The sequence below is a fragment of the Ursus maritimus genome, unplaced genomic scaffold (assembly GCF_017311325.1).
Source record: "Ursus maritimus isolate PB19 unplaced genomic scaffold, ASM1731132v1 scaffold_7, whole genome shotgun sequence".
NCBI lineage: Eukaryota > Metazoa > Chordata > Mammalia > Carnivora > Ursidae > Ursus > Ursus maritimus.
The window spans coordinates 17,520,157-17,536,115 of NW_024426885.1; the positions used below are offsets into that span (position 1 = coordinate 17,520,157).

Sequence of the window (15,959 nt, forward strand, 5' to 3'; positions counted from 1 at the left end):
CGACTGCAAGCTGCTCTTTAGCAGGACTTCACTAACACGCTGTGACGGGAAAAATCGGATACAGATGTTTTCACTCAGAAGGTTTTGGAAATGCTAAAGTCCTATCTTCTCCTCAAGGAGAAAGGGCACGCACTTCCACTCGGGAAAAAGAAGCCAAAGGGCCTTCGCACAGGGGCCAGCCTGATCAGGCCTCTGTGCAACATCCTTTTCCAGGGGGCTCTCCAAGTCAGCGCTAGGGCTCGGGGTCCCGCCCTCAGCAAAGCCTTGACGGTCTCGGCACTCCGCTGCCTACAGCTGGACACACCAGGGGGAGCACGCCCCGCAGCAGGGCAATGGGGAGTGACGTGGTGCCAGCCCCGCGCATCAGTCTGTCTACTCTAGGGTGAAAGGCAAGAGCCCCGGGTCTGGGGATGCAGTGAGGAGCAAAACCAAACAGATGCCTGCCCTCCCTGAGCTTACCGACTTTATACCAATGTGCTCACACCCGCCCAGTACACAGTGGCAAGCTGTAAATAGCCCCAGACTGGGCAGTGCTGCAAAAAATAGCAGATGCAAACTTCTGAGAGTCGAGAAGACGGGGCTCGCGTCAGGTGGAACTTCTAGAAAAGCAGGTGCTGAAGTGGAGTTAGGAGCAAAAAAAAGTGTACTGAACGGTAACACCTGTGGAAGATAGGCAGGGAAGAAGCAAGACTGGGGAGGGAAAGGCTGCAGACCATCATGCAGCTTGAATACCAATGAAAGCAAAGGAGAGCGTCAGATCCCATGCAGGTGGGACCAAGTTCCTGCCAACCTAGCGAAGAGCCCTGGGGCAAAGCTGACGCCATGCCACGAGAGGAAGCCCACAGTGGGTCTGGGACCTCCACTGTGCTGTCAGTGGCTGGGGGCTGCCTGGGAAGAGCTGGGTACCTGTAGGTGCCAATACCTGGAGCGAGTGCATTCCTGGGAGCCGGCTGGCTGCACCCCCATGGCTGTTATGGGACTGAGCTCTTCTAGGGGCCTGAAGAGGGCTTCCCTAAGGCAGTGAAGATACTGGCTAGAGAAATGAATAATGCACTGGGTTAATAAGTAAGGGAGGAGGGTGGAGACGGGGGAGGGGGAGGGGGAGACTCCAGGTGGGTGGCCCAGCATGTGCAAAGGTCCTTTATCTGGAGTGGCATGCCCCCGGGACGGAGAGAAGGCAGTGTGCCCAGAGAGAAGGATGGAAGGAGGTGAGCCCAGGGAGAGACAGAGATCGGATCGTGTTGACCTTGTGGATCATTGTAAGGATCTGGTTTTCTATCAGCTAAGCGGCTCTGAGGGAGTTACTAACTTTACTGACATTTAGTTTCCTAATCTGCAAAATGGGAATAGCAATATATGCTTTGTAACGTTGATGCGAGCAACTGAGTGAGATCATACATATTGCGCTTTTAATCTAGTGCCTGGTACATGGGCAACACTTGGTAAATGTTGGGTATTACAGAAAACGTAACTGGAAATGCCTTTTGAAAGAAGGCAAAGGAGAAAAATGGACTTACTTTTGTATTTATTTTCAAAGGTTTTAAAGTTTTATTCTGAAATAACGTGCGTGCATTTGAACAGACTATATGCGAAATTGCTCAATTTGCTCTCCACCAAAAGCATGATGCTATTCCAATCCTCAGGTGATGGGATTCTAGGCATACCAATAAGCTTAGAATTAAACAATTAACACTGGCAATTCAGAGCTGAATAAGTAATAAATAGGTCATAAGAGAAAACAAGTCCAGGAGAAATCTAAAGAACAGGGGAGCTCTCGGGGAGAAGAGCACATCCCCCGTGAGAATGCAGCTAGGGACAGCACGGTACCTCTATACGGCAGCACTACTGAAAATACGGATATCGTCTCCGAGCTCACCGGTTTAGGGGAGTCATCGTTCAGACACCTATTTTCAGATGATTCCAGACCATAACATGCAGGAAATGAAATCACGAAGAGATAAAAGATGAATTCTGGCTGTCTTCGCTCAGGCTGACTTGAATGTCACAATAAACTTTTTCCTAGATGGTCTTTTTTTTTTTTTTTGAAAAGTAGGTGAGCATGTGCTAATAGACTAAGGAATATTCTCTAAATTGATGCCCAGATGATCTGAACCGGCCAAAAATAAGTCGAGCCTCTATGCTACTGGCCTTGAGTGCGTATGCGTTTGGGATAACCTGCCCCGTGGGGCGAGAAGGGGACAATCTCTCCTAAGGAGGTGCATTCACCAGAGACTAGTTTCCTGGGTGGCCGTTAGCAAAAGCACTGGTCATTTCACGACTGCGATGCCCCTGCCGTGCTTGTCACTGTGTCAAAATCCAGTCTCCCCTTAAACAGATAAATCCCTGCAGCCGCTGTTTTATGAACTCACACATGACTCCCTTTGACTTCTCAGCATCTAGCAAATTCGCAAAGCTATCATTCTCCTCTGTTTATCCCCTGGTCTATTCCATCGGAGAGGATTCTGACTACCTCCGACACTTAGAGGAGTGAATAGCGGTGAAAATATCTGGCTTCTACTCACGGAAACCTTGAGAGGAGAAGTTGGTAGACTTATGCAAAAGAACTGCACCTGTGCATGTTGTCTGATGTTTTCCCTCTTTTCCCTGTTCAAGCGGTGATAAAGCCAACGTGAGGTTTCCACAGCCACCCAAACAAAAACATCTTCGACAATTTGAAAGTATTCCACACATCAACTTAGATGATCATTTTTCGTCCCCTAAGCTCCTAAACTTCTCTTGCGTATTTCTTTCCCGTGCCAAAGCTTATCAACTCTTAGGTCATCCTGATTTGTCAAAAACTGCTTGGATCACAGGGTTGAACCTAAGCAGATTGGACAGGGATTTCTTCATTCAGACCAAAAAAAAGTCTGACGAGAAAGTTACTTATGTCTCCCAGTGGAGGAAGGAGTGGCCCACCTTTGCTCCTAAGTTGTGTGTTAGTATTGACTAAACTCTCAAAACAATTTTTTTTTTCAAAAGGGCTGCTACCCGATGGAATTACTCCAAGCTCTGAACCTTTCATTACAGTGAGTCATACTGCAAGTAATTTTAAAAAACCCTCCCAAGTTTTCTTTTTTGCTATAGATTTGCCAAGAATTCTTTCAGTAAAATAGGAGTTAACAGCGGAAAAAAAAACAACCACCACCCTTTTAGTTCTACACAGAATAATTAAATATGTTTAAAAATATAAGATTTGGTGGAAATAGAAGATTCTGTGAAAGACTTGTACTCAGTGTAGATTGGGTCACACAAGGGTTTGTGGTTATTCGTGGGTAATTGGCTCACGTAGCCACGTGTGACAAGCGCAGTCTTGGGAGGTCAGGAGATTGGCTAGTGCTAGCCACCTCTGGGAACCTGTCCCAGGACTTTCTAGTCCTGCCTGCACAGAAATGGGTTTCCACCATGAGGATGGCAAGGATTCTTCCAAAGGCAAAAGAGAGATAGGCACTGATGTGCACTTTGATTTTGCTTTCTGTAATTTAAAACCCAGTCATCAGGTATGTAAAACAGTTCTGACCTTTTCCCAGATAGGAAAGAAGGACTTCGAAAGGCGTGTTTGGTTTCTTTCTCAGCAAGCCTTATGAAAATGATTTTTTAAATCAAGTCAATGCAACTCAAGACTTGGAAGCGAGAAAGTGACAACTGTGTGACGTCTGTGGAGGTTACGGTGCATGTTGGACATATTCGGGGCTGTGAGAGGCTAGGGACAGCGCCCCTGGCTAGCACCCCACACAAACGGCCGGCCGGGTGGACGGTGCACGACAGGCAGCAGCTGTGAGATCTCTCTGCTCATGACCATCTCGTTCCCGGGACAGCGCGCAGAACAGACCCTCTCGTGCCAGCCCGGGGCCCGCGTCTGCGCTCCTCTGCTCCAGCCCTGCCTCTAAGCTCCCCGAGGCTGCAGCAGATGTTAAAAACTAAAGTTGAAACCTTTAAGCTGTAATGAAGGAGTTCACAGGGTTCATAATCCCAGTACCCCAGCCCGATTCTCCAGCGATCCTGCTGAAATCTTTCAAACGGTCCTCAGCACTAACACGGTGCACGAAGCGCGTGCTGAACACAACGATCTGCCCGTGATTACCCTCGGCTGTGGTAAAACAATCCCACTCCTCGAGTGAATGCAGGCTGCAGCAACAATGGTGTTATTGACTTGTTGCTCCGGCTCTATTTAGTTATTACCCTCGGGGCCACAATCAATAGACTTTGCACCAAGTCAGCCTAATAAATCCCAGGCTCTCGCTGGAGGTTTGCCAGGAACGGCAAGAAAATCTATGGCAGGGAGACTCTTAGAGTGCAAAGAGAGAAAGCTGCACTGACAGCTGTATAAATTAATTAACAAGGAACTGTTTATTCTTCTCAAAGATCAGACTGCACATTTACCATCATTGAAGAAGTCACGAAATTATCTGGTAATACAAAAAACTCCCACAAATTTGGATGCGCACACAAAAGAGAGACCTGCGTTCTATGGCAACTTGTTTCTGTCTTTATTATATTTTCATTTACTTGGCTTACAAATTTGCCTTCTTTGCACTAGTTCTGGTCAGTCTCTCATTTCCAGCTCACTTGGACAAACGCAGTCTGCCTTGATAACTCTTGGAGCGTATAGTTGAAATCGTCAATGCAGTAAAAATACAATGCTGATCATTAACTTTGTTATGTTCTGGGGTTTGTTGGTTGTCTTTGTTTTGTTTTTTGTTTTTCCCCTGCTGTCAGGAATTTGAATCTTGCTTGTAATGCAACAGTGGAGGGAAAAATGCTTTAGGTGATACAAACACTAAAAGGTCACGGAAGTAAATGCCAGGTTATTTCAGATCATTGCAAAGGCATTCTAGAGCAGATCTCCTTACTTAACAAGCCAATGGTGTGAAGACTCAGTGGCAAGGATCCAGGATTCTGCTGCTTTAAGACACGTTAAACTAAGCTTGGGCTAGCTTGGGTGTGAGACAATCTTCTCCCATAGATTGAAAGCAAATGTAAGAGATCAATGGGGCTCTCGGAGCTTATTTGCTACTGCAGTAGCTCCTTCTAGAATCCTTACAGAAAACTTTTCTTTTCCCAATTCTGTCTATGCTATTACAGAACCTGTAGCTTGACAGAAAAAAAAAAAGTCTTTTTAAATGCTGAGCGATTTTAGTTTTTAAATTCAAGGGTGGGAGTGTTAGAAATGGTCTTTAAACAGAACCACAACATCCAACCTCAAATATCACTCAGCAGATTGGCCAACGCTTGGTGAAAGTCTATTAGCTACAAGGCACTGAGGCAGCCATTGACTGCCTGTGACACAGGCATCATTGTTCCCAGGCGTGGAAAGCTTATTTCATTGCTTCGGTCTAGCCTGGGATATGTCAGCCCTACTGCATGTTAACACACTCCCGTGAACACAAAAGGGCACAGCAACCCCCTCAAACACATACCCTTTAACTTGACAGGCCCTCAGGAGATGGGGGGGGCACCCACATGGACACACATGAAACCCGTTTTATTGTGGGGCTGCTAATTGTGTTGTCCCAATAATTTATTGCCTCTTATAAATGGTTTCCAGGTAATAAGAGTTAATTGACTCAAGAGACTTTCATCCATTGCAATTATCTCCTAATATCGTACATTAGGCTCATGTACTTTCTATTAATCAGGTCAAATGTATCACCTGAATAGACACATGGAAAAAATGGTGGAACTTGAAATCACCATCCCAAACTTATTTCTAAATATGCTCACAAAAAGTTGTTCATCCTCAGATGAATGGACTTCCCTCAGCACAATCTGGCCTTGAGCTTGGAGCCTGGGCAGACCCACAGCCCTCCAGAGTGCGCCTACTTTACTCCTATCTCATTTTTCATGAGAAGACCAAGGTTCAGAAGGGGAAGCGGTGGTTCTGGGGAAGCCCCTGGAGAGTCAGTGGCAGAGGCAGGCCTGGGTCATAGGTTTCTCGCCATCGTTTTCTTGCATTCTCAAGTTTCGACTGAGATGGACTATAGCCATGAGAAGAACCTTTGACCAAACAGAGATGCAGGGGAGCATCTGCTAGCCTTCATGCCTCTGCCTCAGCCTATTTCTGCTTCTCTCTCCCCAGTAAAATAGCTCCCGAGCTACTCTCCTGTGCCCTCAGCTCCAGACCTGAACACTCCGCCTCTTTTTGTGCCACCTTCTCCAATACCCTCCCCATCAAAATGTTTCAGTTCCAGGTTCCATGGCCGTAGGGCCCAGTGGCATGTGCATCAGGTCCCTAGCTCTGTTGCTACTCCTTGTCTTGCCTCAGCCAAGTCATTCCTTGTCTCTTGAGACTTAGTTGTTCTCTTTTCCCAAATGAGGGAGTTGGAGAGATTTCGAAGATTTCCTATCAGCTCTAACATCCTAGCATTTATGCCAAAGGCCACTCATGGGTTGTCATGCCTCATCATGTTTGCATAGCTCTTCTTAATGCTCCCAGTGTCTTTATGTCCACCAGCTCTCTGCTGCCGGCTCCAGGTAAGGTGTTCAATTCTGGCAATGACAGTATGACTTAACCCATGGGCAAGACACCACTGGAAGGAATTTCAAGCCCAGGGCAGCAAAAAAAGTCTCAATTCACACTCTGAAGATCCCTCTTGGTCCTCTCTTCCCAACATGTAGGCTACGCTAGATAGGCTGTCACTCGATCTTATGGCCACAAGTTTTCTTTCCAATTAATTGTCCTTGCCAGACTCTCAGGGCGCTACTTGCAACACTGACATGGGTTGAGGCCTGGGCACCTTCCAAGCACATATTCTGCCAAGTTGAGGTGTGTCTAAGCATCATTCTTCTTCTTCTTCTTTTTAAAAAAATATTTAATTTATTTATTTATTGAGAGAGAGAGAGAACACATGAGCAGAAGGAGGAGCAGAGGGGGAGGGAGAGGGACAAGCAGACTCCACACTGAGCACAGAGCCCGATGCAGGGCTCTTTCCCAGAACCCCGGGATCATGACCTGAGCCGAAACCAAGACTCGGACACTCAGCCAGCTGAGCCACCCAGGTGCCACAGCATCATTCTTTTCTAGGCCTTCCAGTGGTTAATGCTGTGGGTGGAGAAATGCAGCTAGCACAGGATAGTTTGTGGGGTGGGTTTGTTTGACCCATGGAATCTGCTACTGTGTGGGGTTCTAGGGTTATGGCCTCTATTATCTGAAGTAGCAGACACATAGTTAACTTTTGGCTTGACCAATGGTGGAAAAGGGGAGAAGAATATGATGAGAGTGAGCATACATCCTTTGTGTGGCAACTGGATACCAGGTACTATGGGCTTTTCTGTACATAGGAATGTTTTCTTTAACCTATTTGATAATACTGGAAACTTCTTATCATTATCCTACTTTAGACATGAGAAAACTAAGGCTCAGAGAAGTTAAGTTACTTGTTTAAGGTCACAAGCGTGGCCAAGAAGCTTGTGACCAAGAATTGGCTCTTAGTCTTTTGACAGAAAGGTCAGAAAGGTCAATTCTCTTTCTATAACAGCCTACTTCTGCCCCAAAGGCCTGGAGATGGCAGGGAGGTAAGGGACAGGTATAAGTTAAGGTGATTAAATCACTACCTCATTGGTTATTTTTACATCCAATTAATACACTCACTTTAGGAGCTATAGAGTTACACTCTATGGCTTGCAGCCTAGAACTTCTGAGAGATGAAGTGGCTCTCCTGTTGTGAAAGTTGACTCTGCCCATCCTGCTCTGATTGGCCAATGGGCTTCCAAGGTGGACTGGGCTGAGGTGTGTCTTACTGGATGACCACATCATTCCACAGTTCTTTTTCTTTCCTTAAAAACACAGTTGTATAATTGGATATCCACATGCAAGAAAAGAGAGTGGGACCCTTACCTCACACCATATATAAACGTTAACGCAAAAGCGGATCGAAGACCTAAATGCAAAGCCCGAACTATAAAACTCTTAGAAGAAAATACAGGAGTATATCTTCGTGACCTTGGATTTAGCAACAGATTCTTGGATATGATACCAAAAGCAAAAAGAAATAGACTATATTTCATCAAAATGAAAAACTTTTATGCTTTAAAGGACACTGTTGGGAAAGTAAAAAGATTACTCACAGAATGAGAGAAAATATTTGTAAATCATATAGCTGATAAGTGACTTGTATCTAGACCTTATGAAGAACTCTTATGACTCACTAATAAAAAAGAAAATGAACACAATTACAAAATGGGAAAAGGATCTGAGCAGACATTTCTCTAAAGAAAATATGCAAATAGCCAATAAGCACATGACAAGATCAATAGTCATCAGGGCAATGCAAATCCAAACCACAATGAGATACCACTTCATACTCATGAACACAGCTAAAATCAAGAAGTCAGATAATAACAGGTATTGGTGGGGATATGGAGAAACCAAACCTTCATACACTGTTGTGGGAATATAAAATGGTACAGCTGCTTTGGAAAACAGTTTGGCAGGTCCTCAAAAAGTTAAAACTGGAATTACCCTTTGACTCAGCATTCTGCTCCTAGGTTTGTGCCCAAGAGAAATGAAAACATATGTGCACACACAGACTTGTACGTGAACGTTCATAGGCGCATTATTCACAATAGCCCAAATGTGGAAAAACCCCCATGCCCATCAACTGATGACTGGATAAACAAAGTGTTATTTGGCCATAAAAAAGAATGACCTACTGACACAGGCTACCACATGGACAAAGCTTGAGAACATGCTGAGTGAAAGAAGCCAGCCACAAAATATCATTATGATTCCATTTCTGTGAAATGTCCACAATAGTCCGTAGAGAAAGTGGTTGCTTAGGGCTGGGGAACAGCGACATCGGGGAGTGATGGCTAAAAGTAAAGGGGCCTCCTTATGAGGTGATAAAATCATGTTGATGGGTACGCTTATCTGTAATGTACAAAACCCTCACTGAATTATGCACTTTAAATGGGCGAATTATAGGGTATGTGAATTATATCTGAAAAAACGCCCTGAAGCTACCCGCAACATGACTGTGCCCTTGGAACTGCTCTGTGGTGGAGCTCCTTTGCTGTGTAGCAGCCAAGTCCGACCCCACGTCCCTTCCCAGCTCCGAGGCTCTGTCCCACTTGGGCAGGTGTGCTGCTCATTTCAGATGTGCCTTCTTCATTCATCCTTCAAGGACGGAGAGAAGGAGCTATGTGCTCCCGGCCAGGCCCTATGTTAAGCTGTGCACGGTTACATCATTTAATCCTTACTGCTCCCCCCCACAGGTACCATTCCTGTCTCCACAGAAACATGGGGAAACTGAAGGAGTTTAGGTAACTTGTCCAAGGTCACACAGCTAGTAAGTGGCAGCTCCTGGATTTGACCTTGAGTGCATCCGACTCCAGAATTGGGCACATGGGGACCTTAGTTTTGTATGAACATGTGACATTGCCCTGGTGGTGGTGGTGGGGGGGGCTGTGTGCACTGACGGAAGCCTCCCCTTCCCCTTGCAGCCTGGGGAATCTTGAAGGCCTCTCCATTCTAACCTGCCCAGAGTGTTCTCTGGGAGAGCCAGAAACTTCTTTAGAGAGAAGCTAGAGATTCCTTTTGAGAGAAGTCCTATCCATCCTGTTAATTTCTAAAACAAGTTATTTAAAACTGGAGGGGGTTTGTTTTCCCCCGAAGCAGTCATAGCTGACACTTTGAACCCATCTTTACACGTATTTGTTTCTGAAAACCAGTTTGTTTGTGGTTAGGAAAAAAACATACTCATTGAATTTTAAGGAGTTATTTCTATAAACATGTGGCAGAAGTAGGATGTTACGAGATTTAGCGATGGAATTAATTTTCTTTTTAAAAAACATTTGGAGTTAATTACTCCCGTTCATGAGGCTGCGTCTTTAAGCCAAATTTTTGTTTTCATGTCAAACCAGAAGACTTGCTGTACAAGTTAACACTTTGATGCAGTGTGCCCACCTCTGCCGTTGACTTACGGTGTCATCGTAGGCCAGTCACTTGCCTCTCTGGGTGCTAGCACCCTGCTGGGGTCCAATAACTATGGAGTACCATTGTCAAACACATAACTTGAGTGGGTTGGATCAAATCAGAGGTTGCCAACTGGCAGCCTGTGGCCAGATCCCACCTGCCAGATGTGTTGGTTTGCTCTGCTCGGTTTTTAATAAAAAAAAAAAAAAATTTTTTTTTCCTTGCCATATTTGCTAAAGGGGAGATTTATAATCTAGAATTCAGACGTTCTGGAAAACTCAGAAGACGGGCCTCAGTGGGTCCACTTTCCCCCAGTGAAGCAGTGGAATGGATCCTAAGAAGCCTTTTCAGTGGGGCACCTACTCTCCAGTTTTCCTCATCTCCCCCTGGCTTGTTTTACTCACCTGTGATACCCACCTGGTCATGGGCACTGCGTATGCCCCCTCTCAACTGGATCCTTCCCCTGGTTCCTAGCTGCTCTCCCAGGCTACGCCCTAAGCTTGGTAGTGTTCCAACAGGAAGGTAAAAATGAGGTGAGACACCAGGCCCTTGCTATATGCTTTTCCAAATACCATCCCGAGCAATGGGATGCAGAGACGGGTGCCCACAGCACGAGGCAAGAAAAGCCCTCGTGACTACCACGTTGGCCCTCACGCTTGACATCACACGCATGGCAGAACCTTCCGAGACACTGGAGGGTTCAGCTCTGACCACTGCCCTCCGGTGCCCAGGGCCTCCAGCTCCCGGATGGGCGTGCATCCAGGTATCAACCGGGAGGCTGCTGTTGGCAAGTCTAGCCTGCTAACGAGGAGAAGGCAGGGAAATTCCATGGTTTCATCTAACATTCCAAATGGACTTGGACTCCAAGTCAACTCATTTCCTTCCTTGCAAGAACTGGAGACAAACAGATCCCGCCAGTGACCTGACAAAGCCTTCCCCGACAGCATCGGAGGAAGCGTGGGCCCTTCCACGCACACGGAGGCCTCGCTTCCCAGTTACCTCATCACGAGGCCCCCGTGACGGTCGCACCCCGTGCGGGCCACAGGCAAGGCCTGTGTTCTGTATTCTCTCAAGTCGGCAGGGCTGCCGGGGGGCTGATCCGGATTTTCGTCTGACTGGTGGATATAATTAATTGCAAATTTCAGCTCCCCCTACTTCACACAGAAATTATTTGGAGCGTGCATGTTATTTCTCTTTTCTGGCCCTCCCAGTTTTTCTTTTAAGAAATGAGTAATTGTCAGTCCTACAAGGCCAGAATTACTTCCTAATGTGATTTTTCTTAACGTCTTAGTTTGAAATAATTCCAAACTTCACAAGAAAGTTGCAAGAATAATAAAATGAGCTCCTAGGAGCTTCACCGAGATTTACTGATTGTTATTATTTTGCCCCAGAAGGCTTCCCATTCTCTCTCTCTCTCTGCATAAATGCATATTTCATTGGGGACCGGTGGCGAGTCTGTTGTAGACATCATGCCCCTTTACGTTACCAGACACATTTGCCCACGTCAGGAAATTTAACAGTGGTATCACGCTAACACGGAATCGACAGCCTGCATTCTAATCCTGCCACCTGTCCCCATAATGTCCTTTATGGCCCCCCTGCCACCCTCGCCCCTGCTCCAGGACTCAGTCTAGGGTCACGCACAGCCTTTAAGCTGTCTAGTTTTCAGGTCCCTTTGATCTCCTTTAATCTGAAATCCTAAATGTGGTTTTAAACATGTTTTCTCTGTGGCACCAGAGAACCAGAACACATAGAGGTAGACGGTGGAAACATGCAGGGAAAGAAGAACCCCTCCCCGAACGTCATGGTGAACTGGTCAGCAGGCGGAATATACCGAATGTTCCCTTCGGCTTCAGCAGTTGCTCCAGGAATTGCATTATATGCTTCCAGTCGACAACGCAGACTTGTGGAGTCCGGAGTCTTCCATTTTGGTCTTGTGCTTTCTTCCAGAGACGACTGCCATGTCCTGTTCTAATCGCCCTCAAGTCTCTCCAGAAAGAGCTCTGCGGAGCCTAATTACATTGCCAGGGTGGTAGAAAAGTGCCCCCCCCTTGTGTCTCACAAAGCATCTAAATCATGCCATTATACCACAACAATGGATTCTCACACTCGTCAGGCAATTTGTTTTAATTATGTAAATCACTTCATTCTCTTTTCAAATATCTGCAGGGAGCTGCAAGCCGCTGCAGGTCAAAATAGGCTGCGGAATACGACAGAGAGGGCCCGACGATGGAGGCCTGGCTTGGTCCTGGTGGTTATCTGTCATACGGTGTTGGGGTGCCGGGAGAGAGTGGGGCACCGAAGTCCCAGAAAAGGTATCGAGATGTAAGGCGGAAGTAATGTGGAGTCACCTTTCGGGGACAAAAGTACCCCACAGCACATGGCACAAAGCATGGTGATGCATTTTATCTGACCTCTGAGGGGAGAGCAGGACCCCAACAGGTGCCGTGTCCTCGTCTTACAGCACGCTCTGCAGCCATCCCATGCACTAGCTGCTGAGCCAGATGCAGTAAAAAGAGAACCAGGAGTCACCCAAACACTGGAAAGTCACCCCCTCCAAGGTGCCTGGTGAGAAGACTGGTCTGGGGAAGGGGCTGAGCACTTAGAACATTCTGGGTTTTACACCATCTAACCATGTCTTGTATGGAGTTGGTGTTTTAAATAAGTAGGTTAAATATCCCCCTTGATCTTCAAACAATTTTCTAAATTATTCTTTTTTCATCGTAACTAAGAAAATTGAGAGAATACGGAGAACCAGAGGAAAGGAAGGAAGGGAGGGAGGAAGGAAGGCAGGGAGGCTGGCTGGCTCCTTTAGCTGAATACCTCGAAACAAATGCATTTAACACTAGACGGTATTTGCTCCCATTGTTCCAGCATACTCCACACTGCTGTTACTAGTTTATGCCTCCCTGTTCTCAGGACTGGGACAAATATGTTTTGTATAACACACTAGAATGGTTTCTCTATTGTGCTTTTAATTTGACAGCTCATACTTCATACTCAGTGCGGGATAGCACGCACTTCTTTTTGGGCATTAAGCCTGAAGTTAGGGTCTGCTGCCCCCAGGTGAAGAAGGGACTTGGGAGGCAGGAGAGCCAAATGGTTGAGAGTTTGGGTTCTGTGGTCAGACCATCCGGATTCAAATCTCCAAATCGCATCTTACTGGTTGCGTGACTTTGGGCCTTGGTTTTACCATCTGGAACAGGACGTGATAAAAGTTCTTACCCCAAAGGTTGGTGTGAGAATTAAAGTGAGAGGACTCACATCGAGAGTTGAGCACAGTACCTGGCATACAGGAACAGTACATACTCGCTGGTGCTACCATTACTATGACAACATGGTTTGAAAGGTCAGTTTTAAGCCACAGATTAAGAAGCTGACAGATTTCCCTTCTAAAGAAGAAAAGTTCACATGGCTAAGAAATTCATAGCTTAAAAGCTCTGTTTGGAAGGCCATGCAATCCATATGGAGCAAGATTTAAAGAACTAACACCTGAATGCAACACTGCTACTCCTTTCTCACTAAACCACACCCGCTGTGAATCTCGTCCTGTTGCCTTTTTCTCTTTACGGCTTCAAAAAAAGAAATCCTTGGCATCCATCTCCTCCCATGTAACTGCCACTACACCAGTCTCACAGCATCTTAAAATACTTCTACCCACTTAGAACGTCGATGCTAACTTATGTCTCTTTCTCCCTAAGGAAAAGGTTAATGAAGAAGCAAATAGGATGGATTCTGCAGGACCTTTTATTAAGAAGCCACCACGTTCCCTCTTCTTTATGACGGCAATCACAGGAGAGGAGAGGTTTGAGCACTTTCTGTTTTTCTCTCTTCTTTGAAGGGCATGGGCACATCCTTCTTTCCGATGGGGATTAGGGTCCCGGTTTTCCTCCTGACTTAATTTGAATGCAGCCGTTTCCTCTTCAGGTGAGGCTGCCTGGAGCAACCGGCAGGTAAGAATCAGATACCAACTGCTTCCAGAAACCGCCTGTTTCTAACCATTACATCTAAAATCGTATTTAAACCTAAGTTTATAAACCGGCTTTTAATGGAATTTAGTAAGGCTTATAACCAGAAATGTCAAGTAACTCTGTAATAATAATGTTTATCTTTGGAAGCACCAGCTTTTCATTATTTATCATTTACACATGTGGTACGTTACTCAGAGTCCATTTTTAACTTCAATTTTTGTTGCTTTCTGCAAAACAACTTAATTGCCTAAGGTTTCCTTTTATGCTTAACCTTACCCATAGTATGTTAACATTCGCTAACATGTCCTGCTACAGCTCGATGTCTGACCCTGGCTACCAGTTCCGCCTCAGCACTTAGTCCTCCTCTCTTCCTTCTTGTGTTTCTCTGGACGCGCTGGCCCCACGTCCCTTGCTCTCTGCATACGGTCCCCACCACCGGGCCCTTGCATAAGCTATTCTGGAATGACAGGAGCAGCTAGGTAATGCCTTTCCATCTCAGCTCAAGCACTGCTCCTTCAGGAAACCTGCCTAGGCCGCCTCCCTGTTCATGAGAAATCTCTAGACCAGAGGTTCTCCACACGTGATCTCTGGACCAGCGTCATCAGCAGCACTGGGGTCTCGTTAGAAACCCAAGTTCTCAGGCTCACCCCAGACCTACTGCATCGGAAACTCTGGGGTTAGGGCCCAGCGATCTGTGTTTTTTATGAGCCCTCCAGGTGATAATGATGCCTGCTGAAGTTTGAGAATCACTTGCCAAAAGAGGTCTGTTGCACTATGAAGCACTCCTTCATGGCCTCCATGACAATTACACTCTCATATCTGGGTGATTATGTGGCTAACATCTGTTCACCCACTGAACTCAGGGTAGGGACTGTGTCTTTCTTGCTCACCACTGCGTCCCCAGCACCGGGCAGTGCTCAGCATGTAGCAGGCGTTCAGTAAGTATTCTTCTATCAATAAAAAAAAAAAAAAAAAAAGCAGATGTAACCAGAGGACAAATACTCTAATACAAGATATGGGTTAAAGACCTAAACAGGTACTTTTAAAAAGAAGAAACAGAAGTGGCAAGTATTTTACCATGCACGATCTCAACTAGTAAATGGAGAAACTGGTAACGCAGTGCAATGTCATTTTCCCCATACCTACCAGGCTGGTGAAGGTGAAAGGGAATCACGACACCAGCCAGGACAGGGGGACAATCGTTGCTCCAGGAATGGGCATTTGTGCCGCTTTTCTCGACGACAGTTTGGCATCATTTTGAAAACTGAAAATGAGCCAGCAACGCCACCCTTAGTCGTGAACTCTAAGGAGGTATTAGAACACGTGCGCACAGGTATATGGTGGCACAGGAGACATTGCGACACTGTAAGGGACTATAATTTTGAAATAATGCAAATATTCCTCAATAGGCATTTGAATGAGCAAACTGTGGTGCACTCAAAACGCCAGATGCCGTGCAGCGGATAAAAAGGATGATGCTGAGATGAATTAACTGATGTGGAGCAAAGGCCATAATACTTAGTAAAGTGAAAAAAGCTCAATTAAAAATTGGTATCTAGGAGTTAAGATGGCAGAGGAGTAGGGGACCCCTTTTTCAGCCGGTCCCCTGAACCGAGCTGGATAGGTACCAGACCGGCCTGAACATCCACGGAATCAGCCTAAGACACAGGAAGATGCATCTGGATCTCTACAAACGAACATCTCCAGCGCTGAGTATTGAGGTACAAAGCGGGGAGCCGTGAAACTGCGCACAGATATCGGAAGATAAACGGAAGGGGGAGGGGGCCACCGCGTTCGGGCACCGGGAAGCGGGAGCCACCTGCACGAGGGAGCAGGGGGACTCGCAGACCAGCACCCGCGAGAGAGCAGACTGAGACCATGAGCCGGGAATGCGCGCCACCAGATTGAAACAGAGCTCCGGTGCGCTCACTGGATCCAGACTGAGACCGGGAGCTCCAGGAGTGCGCGGGGGTGGCTGGCGGCTGGCGGTGTTAGAAACACAAAGGACAGAGACGTGCCGGCCCTGGAAGTGAGGGCTGGGACGCCGGGTGTGGGGCGCACATCCCGGGACGCTGCAG

General features: G+C 46.5%; 1 protein-coding gene across 11 annotated transcripts in view; it reads right to left on the bottom strand.

Moving 5' to 3' along the window:
• The window catches only part of VTI1A (vesicle transport through interaction with t-SNAREs 1A), a 348,230-nt gene that overhangs the window by 35,029 nt on the left and 297,242 nt on the right, over positions 1-15,959 (bottom strand). For 2 of the 11 annotated variants that reach the window (XR_005833144.1, XM_008684592.2), the window contains 2 exons: positions 14,772-14,831; positions 13,646-13,847 (listed from right to left, as the gene is read on the bottom strand). The exons of 7 other annotated variants lie outside the window; for them this stretch is intronic. Coding sequence is in view for 2 of the 4 variants with exons in the window: in XM_008684592.2 (XP_008682814.1) it covers positions 13,808-13,847; positions 14,772-14,831 (100 nt within the window). In the remaining 2 variants the exon portion in view is untranslated. Of the gene's footprint in view, positions 1-13,645; positions 13,848-14,771; positions 14,832-15,959 lie in introns of those variants that run through there. 2 more of the 11 variants (XM_040623961.1, XM_008684622.2) reach the window with 1 other exon arrangement.